At 38.8% G+C, this 25,108-nt stretch overlaps 1 protein-coding gene across 4 annotated transcripts in view; it reads right to left on the bottom strand.

The window, feature by feature from the left end:
* GRID1 (glutamate ionotropic receptor delta type subunit 1) overlaps nt 1-25,108 on the bottom strand; it is a 533,775-nt gene that overhangs the window by 86,863 nt on the left and 421,804 nt on the right. For all 4 annotated transcript variants that reach the window (XM_054832728.1, XM_054832731.1, XM_054832729.1 and 1 more), the window contains 3 exons: nt 23,753-23,926; nt 12,957-13,118; nt 11,494-11,613 (listed from right to left, as the gene is read on the bottom strand). In XM_054832728.1, coding sequence (XP_054688703.1) covers nt 11,494-11,613; nt 12,957-13,118; nt 23,753-23,926 — 456 coding nt within the window. The remainder of the gene's footprint in view (nt 1-11,493; nt 11,614-12,956; nt 13,119-23,752; nt 23,927-25,108) is intronic.

Genomic DNA, 25,108 nt, shown 5'->3' with positions numbered 1-25,108 from the left:
GTGGTAAGTCATGGCTGACATTGATAGAATTGATAATGCACAGAAGTCTTGGAATACCACCCACAGGCAAAATCTACAGAAATACATTACATAAATAATGAAAACATACATGAAAACTTCTCTCTCTCCTTCTGAGATTTAACACTAGGCATTTCTTTACTTCCCCCCCCGATTAAATCAAACCATAGTTAAAATAACATAGTTATAGATCTTGGGACAATTGACCTTAGCCCAAAGCTTCCATCAAGACTCAAAATAGAAACAGAGAGGAAACCAATATTGATTTGAATTCTACTCCGTCATATTGATTTGTGGAATGGATGGCATCTGTTTAATCTCTCGGTTCACTGTATGGCTATACGTCGTGTTCTATTAAACGCCGTGGTTAGGCAGCACAGAGGAAGGTACCGATCTCTCAGAGCCAGGTTGCTCACAGGGTCAGACCGAATTGCTTGCAGAAAGAGGGGAGACCACGGCTTCTGCAGAGGCAAGTGACTGTCCTCGACAAAGGGAAGCTTCCAGCGTGTAGGGTACAATACATAAGTAAGGACCACGTACCTGGGGGGGAAACTGGGGGATGCATGAGAGGAAGAGAAGCAAACTCAGAGAGCAAGCTCCGGACTTAAGAGATTCATCCTGAGATGCAGAGAAGGTTGGATGTTTTGTTTGAATTAAGAAAGCTACTGAAATGTCCCGTAGTGAGAGCCAGAGCTACTGAAGTAGCAGGCTCTGTGCGCTGTACCCTAGATTCAGATTCGCTCCTGCATTTGAAGCCAGCTCAGCCAGCAAATCTGTGTTTGCTGCTTCACTGGTTACTGTTTCTATTTGTGTGCAAAGGGAAAAACCCGTGTGCTGAATGTCCTGTCAGTGACTCTCAAGGAAAAGTCCTCCTCCGAGCACTCAGAAACCAGAGTTAATGACAAATAGTAACAAAATCTCAGCGCACTTCCCTCATGCTTGTAAAGTAAATATTTTGTGCTCTCTTTTGCCCTCGCTTGCCCTAATGAAAACATGGAGTAACAACACTTATTTCTCTTTAAAATTTCTAGTGAAATTACCTTGTAACATCACTGAGCAAGTTCAGAAAACCTACCAAGAAATGCTTCACCCCTGACTATTTGTTTTAAAACTTAGGAGAGACGAAAGAAAAAAAAAGAGCAGACAAAACTTCAGATTCAACTCCAGAAGCCAGCTGCTCCCTCCTCGAGTTTGAACCGTGAGAGCACTCAGTTTAGATTCAATACAGCCCAGACAACAATCTTGCAAAGCACCTACTAACGTATGCCTTACTGTATTATTAATCTCATGGCGGAATAAAGTGCACATAAAACTTGAAGCAAATTATAGATGGTGCTAGAACTACTCAAGCTGAAATGTTCTCATAGTACTCGATATCACCCATGCTCCTAGTTACTGGATATTAGCTTTTTTTGCCTTCATGTAAGCAATTGCCAATTCTTGTACTTCTCTAGGATGACCTTCTGGTAAGGCTCCAGGGACTAAACGCCTCAGTACCTGTCTCTGCCCAAGCACTGTATTTGGAAAGCTCTAGCCTGCTTTGTAAAAGAATACATATTTTTGCACCCTATCAACCTTGTATATATTTAGATAACAGTCCTTAAACCCAAACCAAAACAAACGCCCAAGAACTGGTATCAGCCAGATACCATCCCTAGAGAGTATCATCTCAGCCATTTTAAAACATATCCACTTCACTCATAGCATTGTAACCAAATTCTATCAAAGGATAAAAAGTTAAGAATTTGAGACTTTACGATGAGCAATGCCTGCTGAAACCAACGATTCACTTGACAGGCTGGTAACGTCCCCGGACTGTTAGTTAACTACGTAACACAAAACAGTCATCACCACTTTCACCACAGACACATCACCCCAGAAAACAGCACATGTAGGAGAAAGGATTTGCCTCCTCACTTGTTCTCTCAAAATTTTGTGATGGTGGGAGAAGCAGCAGGAACAGGCAAGGTGGCACGGAGACTTCAGACGCAGCGGGAGCAAGTGCGAGCGCTGTCGTGAGTGAAGCGCTAGGAAGGGACCTTTCCCTGGCACTCCAATTGAGAGGAATTTACTGCTGTAAGCAAGCAAGCCCTTTTTCTTCTTCCTACTTGTCACATTCAAGGAAACCGACTTTGGCAAGCAATTTTAAAGCAAATAACAGATGTCAGATTTAACTATTTTTATGCTGTTTCCTTTCCTAAAAGAAAGCCCGTATCTAGCTACCTGCTTCGGTCAATAATAAGCAGCAATATGTTTCTCCTTAACGCCTCCAGTATAACAGAGACTCTCTGGATTATTCCTATTTTCACTCTTCATTAAATCCACTTTCCAACAAAGCCCAATACCTGCAAGTTCTTCAGACCTCACCAGCAAAGTCCAGGGGACTTTGCAACTTACCTTTTCACAGAAAAGATGTTGCTGCGAGTGAAGTAGATGTTAGCAGGCTGGAGCTGGTTTACTACGTTAAAGCAGCACTCTGTTTCAAAGAGATTTACTTCATGCATTTGAAGAATTACATGTTTGTAGATAGCATCCTTCATCCAATGATGTCAAAGCACAGTACCAAAGTTAATAATGAATATGGAAAGAGGGTTACGTCACCGAGTTCTTCATGGCATCTTCAATTCATAGGCTGAATATTCTACTAGCATCCTGCATGCTTTATGCTCTGCACAAGTCTATTTATAAAAACCCAATGGGCTTAAGGCATGCGATCAGATGCTTTTGCAACTTGCAATTTAATTTCAGGACAGGTATACAATTGTTCATAAGAGAATTTTGTCTGCAAAGGTGATTCGGCCACTTAAGATACCAGGCTTCAGCTCTTCTACATGACCCTTCTGCCTGGTCTACTCTGTGCTACCAGGAGCCTGCCCTGTCTTCATGAAGTAAAAGCTGTGTGTGTGGTCACTGTCAGCAAAGTACACCTCTTCTTTGTGATACTCTACTCACTGTTTCAGATCCAGGTGTCCTTTCAGGTTATTAACTTTTTTTTTTTTTTTTTTAAGCTCTGCATGGCCTGGAATCCAGGCAGCTAAGAAATCACCTCTATCCCATTTTCCATTCAGTCTAGCAGCAATTATAAATTCCACTTAAAATAGCTAGGGCATGGCTTCCTAGGGCAAACAGAGCGATGCACCTGACAGATTCAACCTGTGGAAATCGTTCCTAATAATCTCCATCAAAAGTGGATTTTGGCGAGCTTCAGTATTCAAGGGGTTTGTGTTGCTGGGGTTTTTTTGCCCCTTGGGTCTAAGCGGAATTCAGATGTGTTGTTGCATTTAATAGCTATTTCAGCCTACGGCAACACATGGACAACTGACTTTTTAAATTGTGTCAATATTTTCAGTTATTATTGTGTTCTGCTCATGTACTTCTTTTATGCTTGAAAATACTTCAAATATATGTATATATTCGTATATATTGCTTAAAGAAATATATTTTGTTTCCAACATACAACTTAAAAATGCGTCCTGTTAGCAATCATGTTGTGGGAGAAGTCTGTTATATATTTGTACATCACGCTTATTAACATATTAAAAATACAGACATACTGTAATCTGATAGCCTGTAACATAGATGTCATGCTCAGAAAGAATATTCCATTTTAAGAGTTATTATCTATGCCTGATACTGCCTCCGTTCCAGCAAAAGAATGTTGTCTCAAAATGGAAAGCAAGTTTTATTTTGGGACGTCTGTGTATTTTACCCAAGTCTATACATTCATTCACTCCTATAGCAAGAGACACTGTGGTACTAGACCAGGCATAGTTTAGAATTCTTTCCTTGACACGGGCTCACGTTGGTTATAGATTGTACCTATTTTAAGGTAAAACTGAGTGTTAGTGTTTTCTGTGTGCTCTGAAAACAGAAAGTTCTCAATTTAAAGGCAATTCTGCCAGGAACTGGAACACCAGCAGTCAATCTCTGCCAAGTACTGTTATTTCAGTGAATTAGCCAAACCGGCCAAAGAGGTTTAATCAGAACTCTGATGCCCCTTTGCATGTATCTTTCCAAAAGAGTAAATTGAGGAATAAAGGTTATTCTTTTTTTAAATACAATCTGCATAAAATGGCAGAAATAAAAGCAAAAATAGAAGGGGAATTTTAAATAACTTCTATTTCTGTTGTTCATTTTAATAGGACTAACAAAAACCATAAAATTTTGTCATTTTTCTTAACGAAACTATGATGTAGCATGACCAAATAGCTTAACTACCTGATTTTAAACATCTACTTTTGGACATATTGAATATATTGCAGCAATATACAGATGAAGACAACATAGTTATCCTGGATTTTAAAATTACTGCTGAAATAAATTACTTAGTAAACTATGCTTGGCACCTACACGTGCCTGCAGTTTACCAAATGGCATAAGACAACAACAACAATTAGAAGAATTAAATGCATTTCACAGACTACAGAAAGGAAACTCTGCATGGTCTCCCTCAACTTACAGTCCTTACAACTGTCCTCAACACTGGCATCGTGGCACACGTGGAGAGATGTTAGATTTCCTCAGTTTATGTACTTAGGAAAACCAAGATGACACCTATTTGATTTGTTAGTTAAAATAATTGAGCTTGTATATTGACATTAGCATTAATATCTTTCAAAGTGATTTTGCTAAACAGACATTTAAGCTAAAAAAGCTAGTCTGGCACTCAGCAGAAATTTCTTCAGGTTTTGGCACGATTTTAAAGCAAGAGTCATGATTCAAAGGTATTTCTTAGGGAAGGAAATTAAAAAAAGAAAGATTTTCCCTCTTTTCTGGAGTAGTGGGCTTATTGCTTTTGTTCAAGATTGATGCTGTGCAAAAGAGAATAGCAAATAATCTCTGTATTTGGATTTCCAAAACTATGGAAAGAATTTGCGTAGCTTTTTTCAAATACTTTCTATTTTCTTTGGTGTTAAGCTCAGAAAATCTTGACCTGTTTCCCTATGGAAATACATTTTTCTTCACAGTGTGCACACTTGAGCACAGAATTTTTCGTGAGCTGAGCTACAGAAAGGGGCTTTCTCTTCATCCCATGCTGAATACTCTCCTAGGGTCCATCAATAAATTCTAGGAACTTTGATGAAAACTCCATAATTAATGTTGTAACTGGTTTTAGAAGGCTGATTTTAACATTCCTAACATCCCAATTTTATGCAATATTGCATGCCTGTTAAACAAGTAGAATGTTATACCCAAGATTCACTACAATCTGGTATGACATAACATGTGACATATGAATTACACAGAATTTCTAAACATCGTGGTCCATGTGGGCTGTGGAAACTTCAGCAGCATCCTAATTGCTGTAGGTACGCTGGCCCGGCCAACAACTCAGCTATGGCTGCTTTTTAAAATCTAGCCTCAAGCTTCGTGCTGTAAAAATGACATATAAACAGCCAAACAATCCTCCAAAGGAGCAAACCAGCACAAACCATAAACTTACGCTTAGAGGAATTTCAACCGAAATTTGCAAGACACCCTTTTACTCAGGCTCGACACTGGTGTAATTTGCAAATACATACAGCATTTTGCATTCGCAAATACAAGTTTACACAAAAGCACGGGTCCCATTGGCAATGTTTTCCAAAAAACATAAAATATAAATGAAAACCAAACCAAAACTATGTATCACATATTTGCAACAAAAAAAAAAGCATTTCTAAACTTGCTTACGTAGTTTTCAGTTGGTGAGTGTAATAATTCAGCTATAATTTTAGAATGAAAGCATGTGGAACAAAATATTTCAATTTAAAAAAAAAAACAAAACACAAAAACAAACAAACAAAAAACCCCCCAAAACCCCCAAACAATTTGCAGAACTTGGGCAAGCAGGGACCCCACTTCATTTCAGAGAAAACACTCAGGTTCATCATGTTTCTTCTATGGTATTCTTCAATAGTTTAAAAATTGATCATAGCCATTTCCTCCATTGTCATCTGTATTTTTCACCATAAGTAACTCAACTTACGGAATTTGCAAGGAATTGATTTATTTTTACTCCTCGCATCCATCTTGTACAGAAAATTACAATTAAAAAATTAAAGAGGTTTATTATTTTGAGTAAAATACTCCAAATTTTTCTTCGGCTTGACACAATGTGGTTATAGGGTGAATCATAACACTCTTTTTCCAAATTATTCTACCATGACAATCAGCTCAAGCAGAAAGTTAAACCAAATGTAAATATGTGAAAATTGTATTTTGCCCAGAATGAGAGGACTAATAGCCCTTCCCTTTGCAAGGTAACAGGGGATCCTTAGTGATCACAAGTAGCCAAGACTTCAGTCTTACTTTTTGGCTGAAAGATACCTTGGCAACACAGATTAAACCAAATTACTATACCCATGTGCGTGTTTACGAAGTGCTCAAACAGGAGGCAGGCATCTGTTTTACGGCTAAACTCAGGCAATTGAGTTATCTATTCTTCCATGGGAGTAAACCTGATTCAATTACAGTAGTAACCACCTAAGATAATTCTCTTCAGTATGTATCTTTTGGCGGCATATGATGTGACTTGGCAATATTCTTGCAGATGAAAGCACTTAATACTGCAGACCCCTAAAAATACAGTTCCTTTTTTGCAATGAATAAGAAGCATAGGATTTGATAATGATGAGATTCTGTCTAAAAGTAAATATCCCAATTAAAGCGCTGTATTAGACTTCAAAAATTGAGTTTCGACAACTGTGAAAAATATCCCAAAACTACTTACAGTGACTTCTGTAATCTGCCTCAGAAGTGCTAGAGAAAACAAGTATGACTGTTTATGAAGCAGATGATATTTCAAGAAAATCTAATTTAAAAAAAAATACCAACTGACAGAAATGAATAACCAATGGTAAACGTTATCATTTTGAACAGAATGTTTCTTATGAAATACAGCACATGTGTAAACCATTAGTTCTGCCTTCATTATAGCCGGCTTGGGAAAGAATTGCAGATTGCTTTATAAAAAAATATTATCCCCGTCATAAAATAAACTAAATAACAACATCACACTTACAGAAGATCTTCCTGCCAAGGATGAAGATGACAATAATCATAACGCTCCTTACAGGCGTTATCGAACTAAGTCTAATCACATCCCTACAAGGGCAGTTAGTTGTTATGGTATTCTCTATGTAAATGGTCAAATGAGAACAAATAGGTTTACACCTCTAGAGCTCACTGAGTCAGTGAGTTGCTAGGAATACCGCTCTGGAGTCCCGACTCCCCTGGTTTTGCACTCCCAGCCGGATCATTAAACTACTATACTGTGCGGAATCTACCCAAGTGCAGAAGCATAAGAAATATAAACCAGCTCAGATTGCCTGAAAGTTACACCAAGGATTTCATTAATAAGAAGTAATGATATAGATGGTCAATAAGAAGGAAATTAATGTAGCCCTGACATCCTTTCCCACTTCATGTCCCTTGTACTGCAGAAGCGGGACATAGCTCTCCATTGAGAATTCCAAACAAGCTCTGAAGGGATGGTCTCATACAATTAGGAACATATAGATTTTAATACTATGATTAATTCAATTTCTTAATGTTAAACGCTAAATGTTTTTGCTAGAATCCCTTTTTTTTTCTATCAGATTTCAAAACTTTGTACAAAGCAGGCAAATACCTTCAACTCCATGCTACAGATGGGGACAGCGAGCCAAAGATGCAAAATAACGTAACGATCCCCCCCAGCCACTGCTGGGAATGAACCAAAGGCGCAGGAAGCTTAAGGCAGTAGACATAAAAATGTAAACATACAAGAGAGGCTTTACGCATCCATGTAGGTAAAAAAATAAATTCATACGGGACTAATAAACAAGAATTTAAGAGACAAAAAAGCATCATGTTGGTAACTCTAAATTCAGAGGAAGACCATTCAGTGGTGAGTGACTCAGCAATTACAGCAATTAAGGCTGGTGCTGGATTTGATGCATATACCCTTAGCATGGGCGGTGGACATAAGAGGTGAAATGAGAAGAAAGGGGTTTTTATCCGCTATAAATGCAAATCCCGAAAGTCTCAAAGGGTTTTGAACATAATAGGCTATTAGTCTCATTCCTTCTGCTCCATATGCTTCACTTGAACACTTTATACCACTTTTTCTTGTTTTTCCAAGTTATACTTACTCTGTGTTTCTTTCGTTCTTTCTTTCACTCAAATTTCATTAAATTGAAAACATTAGTGTGGCATCAGCTGTTAAAGTTTCTTACTTCTTTTTGGTTGATTCTCTTATGTTTTATACTTTTAACAGCTCCCTTACCTCTTTATTTCCTTTTTTTTTTTTTAAATATACAGATACTCAGGTTTCTATTTTTAAAGGTGTTTACAGACATCAGGAACATAAATCATACTGGCAATTGTCAAGCACTAGGCATTTAAGCCTTTTCAGTTTCTCTGACAATCTCATCCTTCAACTTTCAAATGCCCTGATAAGTCACTACATTGATTTCTTTTTTCAGCATGAATACACCATGCTTTCTCAAACTCCACATGGCACAGTGAATAGAAGGCAATCACCTGAGCCTTTTGTGAAGCAAGGTGGTACATCTTAAGGGATGTACCTTGTTCTTTTATGTTTAAACCAAAGAAATTAGAGCATTTTCTGAAGTTTCCCTTTCACTAAAGTATGCCCAGACAAAAGAAAAAGAACACACACACACACACACAAAATACACAAAAGCCACCATCAGCCTTTACCACAAAAATATGGAGTTAGACTTGTGGAATAAAGGAGAAGGTATACTAAGTGAGCAAACAGATATATTTACTTGCACTCATAACTCAGTCACAGCTAGGAATGAACAATCGTCTGCAGAAAGACCAGATGTCAGGGCGACTGGGAAGAGTCGGGATGCTGCTACAGAAGGGCCCTGAAAATTCCTGCCAGATTTGGGTTACTGTTTTAGACATCCTCCTAGGAGTCCTTCTGGTGGAAACGATCCTGAAGAGACTTTCTAAGGGAAGTTGAATGTTAAAAGTCCACTAGCTCTTGACTGGATTGCTTCTAAGGCTCAACACTCAACGTTACACTCCTTTGCCCTACGCTGTCACAGATCCTAAGTGCAAAGGCTTCTTGAAGGGTCGGGGCAGGGATGAATAGATGCAGACGGTCTCCATACAGAGGAAAAGAAAACCATGAAGAAAGAAAACTCTGTTTTTCACCAAAAATGTGTTCCTCTACATCTAAATTTGAGGAAAGGCTGATATGAAAACAACTGATAATAAATCAGAATTGATCTCTCACTCAAGCAATATAAATGAGACAAGCATGACTTTCTGAGCTTTTAAAAGTACTTCTGAGCTGTAACGTGTTTTTGCTGCAATAATAAAAAATCAGGCTGTCTAAATAATTGAATACAAGTAGTTCCATGGTAATTTTGCTCTAAGAAATATCATCCCTTCCAAGCTCTTCTGTAGACTTCTCTAGCATATTGCTGACTTTTTACTCACTCTATATATTATGCTAAAAGGATCATTTGCAGAACTTCATTTTTTGCTCAGAGTATTCCACAGCCAGTAGCTTCTTACCCATTTAGAATTATAGTCCCTTTCATTGTGGGAACTGTCTAATGTTCTGCATTTAACACCCAAAGAGGTAAGCCTTCCTATATTAAACACCTAATCCCAAAGCAGCACATTAGGGATCAAAAGTGATGAGTAGTATATCAGTTTAGTCATTTTCCGAGATAATAATTTTACCTGTTTCTTTGCCTTGTGGTCCCTTTTGAGTGATATTTTAGCTATCTCCACTTCACACATCTGTATCATATCTCAATTTGGTCAGTGTGCTACACATACTGAAGTGAGAGCTTTTGTATATGTGTTACTGTATTTGAAATGTACATTAGAAAAAAAGTAATACTGTATACTCACACATCATGATTTCCCTTTAAGGCCTCAAACCTGCTCTGAGTGGTAATCATAGCAATTTTACTGAAAGGTAACTTGAAGCATAAAGCGATTATGTGACTTACTCAAAGTCACTCGGGAAATCTGTAACAAAATGGAACCAAACTCAAACGCCCCATGGCGTCCATCTGCTAGGAATAACACGGCACTGACGGGACTCTCGTGCTTTTCTGTAGTGACAGCTGGAAACACAGTAGGATAGTCCACAGCATCTCACATGGCACCGGATACTTCTGGTTTGCATACTTGTGCATAAAGTGAGGTGCATATTTCTGATTATGGACTGGAATTGCTTCCTAGACCTCCTAAGCCAACTCCATTTCATTAAAGAGACAACACTGTTTCCAAAGTTAAGATCTGTCATCATTCGAGTAATGTTTGCAATTTACACTCCCTCATTTGCAGTAGAAATCTTCTAGAAATGAAAGCGGACTGAGAAATAGCCTTTTCTGGTCATTACAATACAGGAGGGTGCCTAGCCAATCTGAAGCCTTCAGAGACATTTTTTGGCAACAGAAGTTTTTCAATTATATCTCCTGGAGCTTTATGCATTTCAAATACTTCTCTTCCTTCTGTTGAATTTCTAATAGATATTAAATGCCTTTGTCTCCATGTCCAGAATCCTTATGCCAAATTAGACTCTGAAAGAACCTCAGGTTTAGTTGTTTAAGATGATAATGTAAACACAAGTTCTTTGGGGTTTTTTTCTTTGCCTTTTTTTTTTTCATTTAGACTCATGTAATTCAAGTGAATCAAAACAAAACACAGAAACCAATGGTCAAATGAAAATAGAAAATATCATAAATTTTAATTTGTCGTGGAATCCTCTTTGTTCAGCTCTGCTTAACAGACCCATTGACCATACAGTGGTAACGCCTGTATTTCAACCAGCTGACCAGTTCAGGGACATTTTGTAGCTTGGGTTCCGATCAGAACCTCACTGTTCAATTGACAGCTTCAGGTATTTTTGGAGCATCCCCTCTGCATGAACATGTTCAAGGTAAACTTCTCAGCTCATGACAATTTATGTTAGTAACCCCATGGAACCACTCTAACTGCCTTCTAATCCCCCTCAGTCCTTGACCCATCAGCTACCATTGACAGGTCATCCTTTACGCAATATAGCATTATCCATTTTGGAAATTATTTTCTCTAGAGTTTTTTTACTTATCTCAAATCCTTGCAGCAGCTATACTTTGAAACATCTTGGTGTGTTTAGGTAATTTATATTCTCCGCAGCTTCCTTAGTAACACAGGTGCCAGCTATATCAATTATATCTTAATTAACAATAAAATACGAGCGGAATTGTACAGTCTTCACTATTATGTTCACAGTATTGTTATGGCACTGCATCATTACTGCACATGTGGAAACAACTTGCAGGACTCCTGCCTACCAATATAAAATTAGCTTTCAAGATTCAAGTGTGTTATATATAAGAGAATATATCTCTTACAGTAAATTTCTTCTGCAGCGTAGCACTAATTCATTCTTAAAGAATAACATTTTCTCCTGTGAAATAGAATGTATATTATTTAGAGGAAAACAAGAGAGAGAAAGAAGCAGCATATCTTTACCCTCCGCACATCTTTGCCAAATGTTTCGCTGTAGCTAGTGCCCAGTATTTCAAACTGAACGTAGGGGTTGGCGCCATCTTCTCTGAACTCCATAACACCAGTAAGCCCAGTTATATGGCCCTAAGGAAATAAGTTTCAGAAATTTTAGAATAGAACAAATTTGCCTTTATAAACACTCCTCTTCATTAAAGGTATGTCAAATCTTCTTTGAAAATGTTTACAGTGAACTTAAATGGGCAATTGCATGTTCTTCAATAGCTCAAACATAATGTCAAACAAAACACCTTTTTTGTTTGTTTGTTTGTTTTTTGTTTGTTTGTTTTTTAGAAAATTACTTTAGCACTAACACATCCACTATATTTTGTGGAGAAAAGCCATCAGGTCTTCATCTTTCAGAGAGACAGACTGCAAAGAAAAGGAGGACCATCTTGGTGGACCGTGAGGCAACAGCCTCTTCAGTGTAACTGAGGGCAGCAAGTTCAGTTCTGGGGTTCAATACAAAGGCAAGAACTCCAAGTCCAAAAGAAAGACTACACCTGCTGTGCTTCCAAGAGAGGCATGAAGAACAGATGAAATTTTAATTATTATTAAAACCTCTCTGTGAAAGTATCATGGAGTTTGATTTTGGGTTTGCAGCAAAGAACCTCGAAATGACACTAAAGTTTGAATTAATTTAGCAACAAAGGATGGCGTCATTAGGACTGGTCAGAGAATAACATAACACTTCATCAAATTGCATCATTTTACTAGAGGAAAACCATTTCATCACTATATATGGGGAAACTGTTTGTTTTGTTGTTGTTGGTTTTTTCCCCAAATAATTGCTAAAGTTAGTATAGTAAAAAATGAATATTTTTTTCCACTAGTATTTGTGGTCAAATAGCTTTCATACCAGAAGTTACCATGCACCTACAAAGCCACAGGACCGTCCATATCTGAGTAATTCAACATTCTGCAAGACAATGTAACTGTTAGTGACAACTTAGCTAAATCAGATCCCCTTTGCTCTGGGCTACAGCACTCAAATAGGTACTTACCAATGCTCAGCTAACTTACAAAGCTAGTTGAGATGCAGTAAACGGAACATAAGTCTTAAACCTTATCGTTGGTTGGGCCCTCGAGCTTCTTAAGTTCTTTTCTTTTGGGGAAGTTGTTATGATGCATGCACACGTCAATTTGTATGACTGTTCCTAATTACACTACCTGCACAGAAGGTAGCTATGAGAACAATGGAAGCAGAACACACACCACTGGAGCAACACTGTCGTGTGTGTAATTTGTTTGTAATAAATCATTTGCTTGTTTAATAGCTGTAGATCATTCCTGGTAGTTGTAAATCACTTGCTTGTAATAAATCAAAGAAAAGTTGAATAGAGGTCAAAAACCTCTTCAAGAGCTAACCTCAGGTAGAAATGAAGCAACTCTGTCAATTGCTCACACAATTGCGGTTTGTCTGTTCTCACCTTCTTAATAGTCTCTAGCATGGATCGTCCTCCATTCCAAGGTTTGGTGGATTTCCTCATGCAGTTCAGACTTGCCATGCTGTGCCATTTCCTGTCCTCCAGTTTTCTGTGGAAAGCATTGGCCAGCATGAGCACACTGTCATACAGGTACAGGTTGGAAACCTGCAAACAATAATAAGAATTGAACCTTTTTGTTTATCTGAGCATCCTTTCAAAGAAACTGTAAAATACAGCAAACAAACAAAACAAAAGCCGACGTAAGAAAAAACTAAAAGCTGTGTATGTTCTACGTGTTCCACAGCCAAGGCAATTCAAACAAATACCAGTGCTCACTCTCACCTTCTGTCCTGCTTGGCACCCGGGCCCTCCTGGCCAAGGGACTCTGGCACACTTGCATTGCCTGTGCATTACCTACACCACTGCAATGCAGTGCCGGAAAGATCGCAGTTCAAATGTAAAGTCAGCGATAGAGGAGTACAGCTATCCATCAACGGAAGACAAGGATTGTTACTTTGTCAGTCCTTTCAGCAAGGAGGAAAAGACAGAATGGAATTAAGTTCTTGTTCTTTTTGTTCATTTGAGCAATCTCCTCGGTAATTTCTGGCACAGCAAACTATAATATTAACGCAACTATTTAGAACAGAGGGAGGAGAAATGACAGTATTATTTTGGTCTTATCTCTCTCCACCAAATATACAGGAGACTGGTTACTATTCTACTTTCTCTGGAGGTATTGATTTTAACTTCCTTATTCGTCAGTTTACACGAGGGATAAAGAACAATAATTGATTATAAAGGCTCTAGTAAGAACACCACGCTAGTAATGCTCGACTATGTATTTCATTTTTCCAACCAAGACGGCACCGGTAATACACGATCAGATCTTTGACATGCAGCAGTATCCACTGCAAGTGGTAAAACTTAAGCAGTAGAAGCTGAGAGAAGTGATTTTTCTTTCTTTCTTTTTTTTTTTGTTTAAAAAGGTACTCTGCACCTGTTTCCAGAGTTTACAAGCACTCTTCTTCAAACCTATGCAGATTCAGGTGTATTGATTTACTCTTTACTAAGGTCAAATCCCCAGTTAACATCAGTTGCCAGGTACAGCTTTTTTAAAAACTATTATTAAAAAGATATTTTCCTAGCTGAAGACTTTACCTGTGGTCATCCACAAATTTGCCATTTATCTTTTGCATTTCTCTAATTCACCATAGAAGATGGTACTTAGAAACCAGGAAAGGGCTACACCTGGAAGTCAATGCAGATGCATAGCTTCTATAAAAATGTCACTCAGTTGTGAAAGCTTAAACATATATTACTGTTGCATCACTGGCTCCAAGTAAACTTCTAATATCTTAAGATCCTAATCTTCAGATGCAAAATGTTTCATTTTCCATAATCTGGAGTTTGATGTAAATTGAGAATCTAGGCACTTTGAAAAATCTAGTATAAGTAAATCTGATCAAAAGATATATAAACAAAAATTCATTTTGAAAGAATCAAAATAGGAAGAAAATACACAAAAAGAGGTTGAGGAAACCCAATTATTTAAGTGACTAAACATAAAAAGGGATCTTGATGCAAAAATAATGCAAAACCTGAGATACTATCGCTGAGAATCTCTCCTATCTCACATTGCCATCTTGTTTCCCTCCTTTTCTTTCCAGCATTCCTGAACAAGCAGTTGACATTCCCTGTGTTTGCTATTTTATCCAGTTAATTCTTTTCCTTTTTTAAAAGTTTCCAAAGTAGCTGCTTCCAGATTTCCTCTCTTTTTAAGAACAGTAAGTAAAGAGTTAATAAGTCCCAGCAACTAAGTCTCTTCTGCTCATTTGCCTTTGTCTCTCTATTCTGCAGATATTTTCTAAACAACTTTCAAATAAAGCAACCAAGCGAATCCTTGTTATTCAACAGGGCGCTTCTCCTCCTCTCTGTTAAGCTACTCTGCACAAAAAAAAATAACCAAAACAAAACCCCAAAACCACAGAATAAACTACCCCAAATGACACACCATGAAAGCCACTTGCTTAGAAGTAGGCTTTACATGCGTAAGGAAAAACACCATTTCTTATGTGCCGTCATGATCCTCTGACTCCCCATTGAATTTGATTTTACACCCTCACTTTTAACTCGCAACTCGTTGCCTGTTGCCTTGGAACAGCCACAAATCAGAAATGCTTTGTATTTTCTCAGTATGCCATTGTTTTTTTTCAGTTCTGGAAAACTGCAGCCTCATGCCCAAAACCAGTTTACTTGGTTTGCTAGCAGAAAGCTCTGGGGTAAAATACAAGACGTACTTGGGTACACTGGTTTCCTTCTTTTTCTACTTGTTATGCTGTTAGAGGAGCAGCCACAGTTCTGCATGTGTAATGGACTGAAGGCTTGAGAGAACTCGTGTTGAAGACCTTAGCTTACATGACCGTGCATCCAACTCAAATTACCCTATGCTGCACGGCAAAACAAAACACTTACTTATTTATCAACCTAATCCACGTATTTCAGTTAGACCTATAATGGATTTTGTATCCATATTATTTTGTTATTTTATTTCGGAAGAATGATATAAACTGAGTGACAGCAAGAAAGGGAGTGTCATACTCTTGAGTATTTACTCCAGTAAAAATGGCATACATGCATTACTACGTTTTACACCTTTTTTACCCCCTACTCACTGAAGAGTCAATATTCTGTGGAAGAGTAAGTTGAATTTTATTCACACTATCAATATTTCCTTTTTAGAATAGAAAATATGCAAGCTAGTAAAAGAAGAGGAGGAAAGAGGAGGAAAGAAAGAGGAGGAAAGAAAGAGGAGGAAAGAAAGAGGAGGAAAGAAAGAGGAGGAAAGAAAGAGGAGGAAAGAAAGAGGAGGAAAGAAAGAGGAGGAAAGAAAGAGGAGGAAAGAAAGAGGAGGAAAGAAAGAGGAGGAAAGAAAGAGGAGGAAAGAAAGAGGAGGAAAGAAAGAGGAGGAAAGAAAGAGGAGGAAAGAAAGAGGAGGAAAGAAAGAGGAGGAAAGAAAGAGGAGGAGAGAAAAAAGATAAGGAGACACAACAGCAAAACCTCCACAACCGAGGGTGGATTTGTAATATTGAAAAAATAATTCTCTTTTTTTAATATTATATTTGTTCAGACTGCTAGTTAAGTAATAATTTAACACACAGTGTAGAAGTCCACCCTATTAAGGGCAGAACCCTTTAAAACTTATAAAGCATGACTCAAAGCATACGGTTTTGCACAGTGATGACAATTCAGTGTATAGACAGTGTGTTTATTTAAAACAAGAGAAAGCAAGATGTGCACGTGATAGTATTGTTTTGGTAGTCCTCTAGGTCAAGAATCACTTCTTTGAACTGCAAAAAACAGTCAAGAACAATCAAAAATATCCTGGTAACTTGGAAAATAACATCCTTTTGATCCTTCATAGTGTGCAGAGCAAAACCCAGCTCCCGAACGTCCCCAGTAGTATAGATTGAATGCCTTTGCCTAATCCCAAACGGGAACTAGCTTTGTGCTAGAAAACTCAATTATGGAACCAGGTCTAATCTGATGCTCAAGCAGTGTTGTGTGAGTGGAACCAAACAGTTGATTCCTTCAATACCTACAGTAAGATATATTATTAAATTACTGAGAGGTATATTTTTATCTTCTTTTTTCCTACTTCCTTTCTGAGGTAGAAAAATAAGAATATTTAAACACCTTCAGTATGGTCCTCTTCTCAAAATCACATTCACCATCTACCTGAATTCATTACTATATGTGTGTGTGTTTGTATAAAAACGTTACTTAAAACCAGGCACAGAAATTCTGGCCTGATCTCACAGTAAATCCAGGGCTATAACAATTTCCTTTATTTTCTATTATATTCCTTTTAATACGGAAAAATCTCTGCATGTGTTCTAGATTGTATTTGCAACAATTTTGCTGTAACCTCCAGAATAGTGGCGCTGTGAAAAAAGAAAGGGTTCAGTGGACAAAGCCTGTATGCACTTCTTACTGCAACTGCACGCGTATTTTAATTTCCAGCTAACTTTCAAACTCCCTCTGAATACAAACACGACCTCTCAAAGGGAATTTGTGAGACACCCGAGGGATCAGCTATACTCTGTTTCCACCAGCGCTGTCAGAGGCATGAGAAAATAGTAAATTTAAAAATTAGTCTTCAGGTAGCATTCAGAATTGGTAGCAAAGCAAGAGATAAGAAAAAATAAGGCAATGTACTTGGCTGCTTTGGGTTTTCCAAGCTCTGGAGCATTCCTCATTCCCTCTATCTATATATTCAGAAGGGGAACAGAGGAGGGAAGGACATAGATCTGCCTGCAAGGATTCCCTTAGTGTAACAAAAATTGCTAGATTAGAACAAAGTGTTTCATTTCAGTCCTGTTTGGAGGAAGAAACAGTAATTTTCAGTTCCTCTTTCACTTCATTGCTGAGAGCTGTAAGAACTGGAGGTATTGTGACTGAAATGCTTTCTGATCTGTCTGCTAGAAGAATAATGGCGATTGTTTCACCAACATATTAAGGAGTTTGCCCTGTGAGTAATTTTAGGCATGTTCTGGTATATCTTCAGAAGATTATTCCAGACTTTATCAACCTTTATTTTGCAATGAAGAAAACTTCCACCATACACTAGTAGAGCAGAAATTTCCGATGAGAATAGAAATCTCTCCCTATCACATTATTAAATATAATCTTAGAGTTTTTTATGTGAATTTCATGAGATTTTCCAGAGTAATTTTATTTTTAAAGTTTTATATTAAGATAGCTTTTAGCTCCTTCAGAGGCACTAATCATAGACAAGCACTCTTCTGGGAAGGCCCAGCAAGCCACAAAGACTGACCCCAACTTCTGAGTTGCTAGCAGAGCCAGAAGTCTAGCCAGACAAGACCACTGAAGAGACCAGCTGGGAAGACAAGCTGACACCCAGATGCCACTGCTTCAAAAACTCATTCCCAAGCTGGGCATTTGTACCCTGCTACTGCCAAAATCACCCTGTGAGTGGCCACAGCAGTCAGCTCCAAGGACGAAGCAGATGGAAGAGGAGCTCAGACCAAGCGCCACCTGCCAGCAGCAGAAACGCTTGCTGCCGCCTGGGGAGTGATATCATCGTGTTTGCCTATGCACACACCAGCTTGCCCTAAAACTGTGTTTCAACTTTCAAAGTTCAAGTACTGCCAAACAGAGCTATGCGCTTGTGTCTCTAATGACAGGATGCATCTCGCTAGGAGCGGCAAAGATCGGTGGTTTGCTTACGGTACAATGGCGTGCTTACAAGGATATTGTTAGGGTGGAGAGACTGAAAATTTGACCTATTTCATTTTCTTAAATTAGTTCGCAGAGCCCATTGCAAGACTTTGCGTGAATGTCTATTTTTTTATATACATGCTTCGCTGCTCATGGAGAACAAAATCACAGCCAGCAGTCTGGCATTCGTGAGAGAACCAGAGTCAAAAAAACAAACTTTCATTAAAGACTCAAATGTCAGCCTCAAACTTCCAAAGGGCTATTTATTATCACTGAGGCAAATGAAAGCCTGAACACAATTTTCCTAAAACACAGAAAACTAGACCTCAATTGTATATTTATTCAAGCCTTCTGACAGTAAGGAATCTAACTAGTGTGTTACTTAGTGCTTTGCCCGTTCTAGTTTTAAGTAACTCGAACAATGGGGCTTCCAAAGATTTCTTCGGAAGACTGCACTCTTAGAATCTTGTTTTTATTGATAAGCAGAGCTTTTCTTTCTTTTTTAGTTTTTCCCTCTTTTTACTGAGTTACACATCTCACACTGCTTTTCCCTACCTACAGTTTCTATTCTCTGAATGCTCGCTGTCCTTCAGCTATTTACTATGAATATCTATCATAATTATGAGTGTTTTCTTACTCAGCATGTTTTATAACAACGTGTTAACAATAATACAAGGCCTGGGTTGCCCTGTAATGATCAAGCTTATTAGCTGCAGGCATTGGCTTCACTCGTTAAACGTCTCCAGAATATGGCACAGCCGACACTAACTGTCCAGGGAAAGCCTAGGAGGAGACATTTGATAAAGAAAGCTGAACACAACTAAGACTCACACAGGAGTACAAGAGGTAATATTGGAATGCAAAACAGAGTATAAGATTATCATTTTACCCTACCTCATTTACAAATAAATATGGGTGCAAATTAGGTTTCAGAAGCAATAAAAAATGAAAAATGGAGGGACGGACCCTTTCCAGCTACCTTTTCCTGCTCCCTGATAGAGCACTGAACAAAAATTCAACAAAACGATTATGCGAATAGAGAACCCCAGCAGTCAAAAGAGAGAGTCTGAGCAGAGAGGAAAAGCTCACTCCAGAACGTACCTGGGGTGCTAGCCTCCAGAGTGCTCGGCAGATCCCACGTGGCCAGAGGACATCTGCGGTTGCTTGGGTTTTTTTAACCAATTCTTCTGCTAACACACCTTGTATAAAACACGGGCCATCGGGCTTCAGGGAGACATTATGTTGTGCAACGGGCGGTAAAGTCAGTTCAAGGATACTTTTCATTCGTGTGCTGCTCAGAAACAGTTTCTGAACTGCCAGCGACTGAACATCTGGCCGAAAGTCCAAATTAAACTTTGTTAAAAAGACATGCAAATATAGGTTTGTAATGAAAGGGAAAGAAAAATGTGGTTCATCAGTCCTTTATGGGAGAAAGCAAATGCTTTAATAGGGCTTAAGCAATATTTACTGCCCCCAGTAGCACTTAACAGCAGTGTAATAACTGCAGTGTAAGTAGGTCAAATGGGAGTAAGGCTATTCAGTTTGACAAAGCTGCAGGATCAGGACCTTACGTTTAGGCACCCAAACACATCTCCAAAAAATAACGCCACTTACAGTAGTTAAACTGCAGTCATTCCTGCAGAGAAGACAGTTCATAAATAATGACGCAGCTCTGCAGGAGCAACTGATAAAAGATGCCTACAAAGATATCTGATGGTCAAGTCTTCGAAGAATTAAATTTTTACGCAGAGAGAAGAGTAGCTGTTTCAATGAATACCCTCCCACACTTCTCAACATCTTCTCTTCAAATATGTCAAAGCAATGCCTGGAACAGTTCTTCAGTAGAGAGATTGGACTCTGAATCCTGTGATGAATAACCTCGTTAATATTGTGACACAGTTTGCTAGGGTTTTCTTTTTGCCTTTTTAATCTTATTTTGGACCACGCTAAATGATTTCAGATACACTATGTCCCTGTAGTATGTTTTAATATAAATAGAATCACACATAGATTGAACTTATTAACTGTATAAATAGTAAATATGGGAAGAAACAAACTGTAATGGGAATTACATTTCTAAAGAGAAATCTTTCTTAAAAAACATAAAAAGAAAAAAAAATATTTTGAGTTTATGACCACATCATGAATAACCTGATGAAAGAGAAAAGTTCTTAATCAAAAATCAAGTTTGTAGGCAGGCTTCAAAACTAACGTTTAAAGGGGAAGAATTTGGACAGAAGCAGGTTATGCATTAAAATTTCTTCAGATTGACTCCGTACAACTGTCTGAAATAATCGAAACAGTTTAGCAGCAGTAATCCCACAAGACACCGTCCAAATGCCATGCAGGGAAACATACTAGGTCTATCTAGGACTAACTAGATTTAACTATACATCCTGAAGTGCTTCAGTATTCTCTCTCCAGATGAGGCAATACTGACAACGCTGATGGCCCAAACCACAGGGTACTCATTGCTAATGGAAGGCTGCAGGTTCTAAATTGCCTCTTCTCCACTTACAAAAACGTGAGAGATGGACACAGAAAGTCACATATGAACAATAACAGAGAGACAAATGTAGTCCTCTGAAGTCAAATAAAATGAGCAAGACAAGGAAACTTTATGAAGCTTTTTCTCCAGTTGAAGCAGAAACCCAGCTGGGCGTATTATATGTGAAAGAAATAAGGGCATGAGCAAAATTTTGACAAGTGGGTTGATGGAATAAGATTGGATTTCCACAAAGCATTCAGAACAGATGAGGTTTTGGATGAGCTTGCAGAACAGCCTGATCTTTAAAAGCCTTGTCAGAATGCCAAACTGGGATGATCACCCACTGAAAAACAACTTTCCAAGATATGGTACTAAAGACACTGAGAACAAAATCATTCCAAAAAGTTTTCCATTAATTTAGCCGGAACAAAGTTAATAATCCATGACGTAAATGTTTATTTCTTTACCAGCTTGTTAAAAACGCAAAATTGTCCCCTATAAAAATCTTACGGCTAGAGGCTGGCAGAGACTAGCTGCTTCTTCTTCAAAGTCATTAAATAAATAATTAACCAACAATAGCTGGTAAGTTACCTTGACAATAAAGAATTATTAATATGAGATTGCCCAAGGGAGAGTGAGCCAGGGATTTCCAAACTGTGGTGTTAATCAAACTACTTCAAAGCAACGCGAGGACTCAGTGCTGACAGGCGGTCACTGCCTCTGGTCGATTCATGCAGCCTGACACGGAGCTGGGAGCGACTGCAGCCTCTGGCAACAGGGGTAATTTAGTGATGTGCGGCTGTACAGCAAAAGGTCAGAACTATTTTTTAAGCAAGGAAAAGGAAAGAGGAGGTTGAAAGTACCTGAATTGCAGGACCATTAATAACATGTCAGTCATACTTGGAAATTAGTACGAGCTGGATTGCCCACGAGGTGTTACGTAAGGTGTTTTGGCAAAGCCCATGAAAAAAATGCAGCTACGGAACGTTTCAGATATAACTGCACATGCTAAAAGCATCCTATATTCAATCTGTAGAAACTTAAAGATAAAACATGATATACTGGGGCAGCTAATTTGAGAGATCTCCCATGCGCCCTTCATTTTTCATGGTATCTCATTCCAGTGTGGCTGGACACGACAGTTATGGAATCAACTTCCAAAAGGCGCACTTTATACCTCCACACTTCTTTATATCTCTTTATTGCTTCTAAGTTCATAGAGAAGGAACTAATGAGCAAAGCATAACATTACTGCTCCATTCGCTTAAATACAGTTGCCACGGTGGTATAATATTTCTGGTAGAAACTGAGAAAGTTTTGCTTCTCAAAACCCACATTTGGGAATCAGCAGGAAGCGGGTCCTTCCTAGAGGGTCTTGTCACTGAAATTTAGTAATAGGGCACGCAGCTGTTCGCGCCAGCAAACCGGTTACTGTTTTAGCAAATCGGAACTTGCTCAGAGAGGTCTGTCAGAGCCCTTCAGATGAGTCCGAGTCAGATTATGCATAAACCGGCACAGACAGCAATACTCCAAATCCTGCTGTAATGTAAGACTGTTCCCCAATGAGTGCTTTGTTTGTGCAGGATAGACAATTTTTTTCAGCATACTGGAAATTGCCTTGATCCTCTGAAATGAGTGGCCTTTGTTCTCATTACAGCATACCTCAGAGTAACTAATAAAGCTCAAAAATGTCTTTTCTTTCTAAGCCAAGAGCGGCTTTCCTCTATGCACAAAGAACAGATCGCTGCTCAGAGCTACAGTGCATGTGATTGGCATTTCCCAAACTTTGCCACCGCTATGACAGAACCTGAGTAGGCAGAGGTTCTCTTCAAAGAGGAAACATCCATTTCCCTCACTCAGAGGATTTCAGTCTCTGCAGCTACAACTTTTTAGTAGGGCACAAATAAGTAAAACAAACATCTCCATCCATGTTTTTTGGAAAATCTTGACCTAGCCACTTCTCTTCCTGAGAATCTCCCTACCTCTCCTGGTTTCCCCACAAGCCTCACACCTTGCTCTTCGGAAGCTCTTCCAAGCAGGCACATGAGTTCCCTCTGGAAGGACCCCTCAGCCCACTCCACCGTCCTGACCAGGCTGCAGCAGCCCAGACTGCCAACAGCCCCCTCCCCACAGCCTAACCAAGCCCTTTCTGGACCCACTCAAACACACAATACCCACGATTGCCAACTCACAGGCTCAACCACTGTGTCCTCACTCAGTCCATCTTGGGTTAAGACTAACTTTGCAATAAAAAGGTTCTAAGCAAGCTTATATTCTCAGTCTCACTAAAGTTCTCGGTTTTATCCAACAGCTTCAACAGTGATACAAATCAGATTCTTAACTGTGCTAAAGTAAACCAGAAACACATGGAGTCCCATCAAAAGTCCAAGACCTGTGTTTCTAAATTATTGCACTACCCTTGGAAATAGCACCTAAAATTATATTTAAATTACTTCAAGAAAAAATTGTGATATCTGGGATAAATCACCAAGAAATCTTGAGGTGTTGCTTACACTAGAGTCAAATCTGTTACCAAAATCTGGAACTTGAACTAGTAGTGCATACTTCACATGCTTCGACAATTATCAGCTGCTAGAGACTTCTGAGACTATTGAAATGGGACAGATTGAATACATCAGCTGGATTCAGTCCATTTAACTAAATATGAAATGCTCCACAGCCCAGTACCTATCAGAGTTTTGTTGTCCTCCCAGATTAACTCTTCCGCAACAGATGTCTAATAGGAATAGATATAATAAGCAAGCAGTAACACCACAAGACTATGACAGCAAAACTTTTTCTTTTTTCAGGTAGAGAAAGGTTCTTAAGAGAATGAAATATGCAAAATAAGCTCTGAGTTAGTGCAACCACTTGCTGGTATTTCATGGACATAACATCACATCTAAAGCACTCAGTCCTGGGAAATAAAATAAGTCAGGAAAAGCTGACCAAAGGTTACATGCTTAGATTCATCTGTACTCATTTTACATTTCCTCTGAGGTAATACAGTCACAGAAAACTATCTCATGTCAAATTGCTGAGATGGACTTTTCTGCTGGGCACAGCTACTGACCTGCAGCATCTGAAGATAGCCTTCTTGTGGATCGCACAGCAGTGATGATATGCGGTGATTGTTCCTCATGCATCTCTGATTGTTGTCCCTTGAGAGAGGGAAAATTTGCCGGATAACTGTCATCCTCCCCAGAGCACTATGTACCAACTCTAATATTTCATTATCAGTGATTTCCTGTGAATGGAGACACAGTCTTTTAAAAAACATATTTTTGTCCAGATATTTTATATATTTCTTTCATTATTGGATAAATGTTTTCAAAAAGACAATAGAAGAAAAAAGTCAGACACACATGCTTAGTGTAGGTCAAATGTTCTTATTTTGTGTTTAATAACAACAATGGTGTTTTTTTACATATGATCTGAAACAAAAGAAAACAGCTTAACACAGTATGATCTATCTTGGTAATACTAACATACTGAAGAGGTAGTTCTTCATAGAAAAGCACCAAAATGGTCTCAATAGGTTTCTAAGTAAAAAACAGGAGCCTTCAAACCAAGTTTCTATATAAAGAGTTTTGGTTTAACAAAATAGAACCTCGCTACAGCCTCAGAACAAAACAACAAAGGGAAAACGTAATCATCTTTAGGAAATATGGCCCTTACACCCGAGAACAACGTTTCAAGAAAGTGCTTTTCCCATAAGAACAGTAGGTCATTTCTGTAGACTAATCCTAATAATGACTCAAAGTCTTTTGAGTTTATGTGTATTAGGAAACAAAAAAATAGGAGAAACTTCACGGAAGGGACTGACACATTTAGGAATGCAAGTTTCTGCACACAGAATAATTTGGGATAAGATATAAGGAGATCTCAAGGACAGGCTGCTCTTCTTTCCAGGCTTTGCACTGTCTAAAGCTTCTTTACAGACCTTCCCATTTCCCAGCCTCTTAATCCTTCCTGGACAGAGCCTGCATCTACTGCCCTTACATTGCAACTGAAGCCAACTCAACTACGTGCTTTACATACTTTGTACTTAAAAAAGCCACAAACCCAAACCCTCTTTTTTTTACCCCAGGATAAATACTTTGAAAATCATGGGCTTAGCTGATCCTGAAATCATAACAGCGGTACAGCTTGTGATGGTTATTTCCTGCCAGGACTCCACTGTGAGAAGGACAGGCAGTGGCACCGCTGGTGCCTCCTCCACAGGGAGCAACTTTACATCCCAGCTCCCTACCACTGCCGCTGGAAACATCTGCAAGGCACATCAGCCCATCTCCAGCACGCGTTGGCTGCACAGCTGGGTCAACCCATTGCCCAGCCTGCACAGGGATGCTCTGAGCCCCTTGCAGGGTAGGGGGCTGCACGTAATTCCTGTTGCTGTACTTACTCGGTCAATAAGGCTCACACCTTG

This window comes from Grus americana, chromosome 7 (genome assembly GCF_028858705.1).
Source record: "Grus americana isolate bGruAme1 chromosome 7, bGruAme1.mat, whole genome shotgun sequence".
Classification (NCBI taxonomy): Eukaryota; Metazoa; Chordata; class Aves; order Gruiformes; family Gruidae; genus Grus; species Grus americana.
Note: the sequence above shows the minus strand (reverse complement) of the source record. Positions and strands in the feature narration are given on the sequence as shown.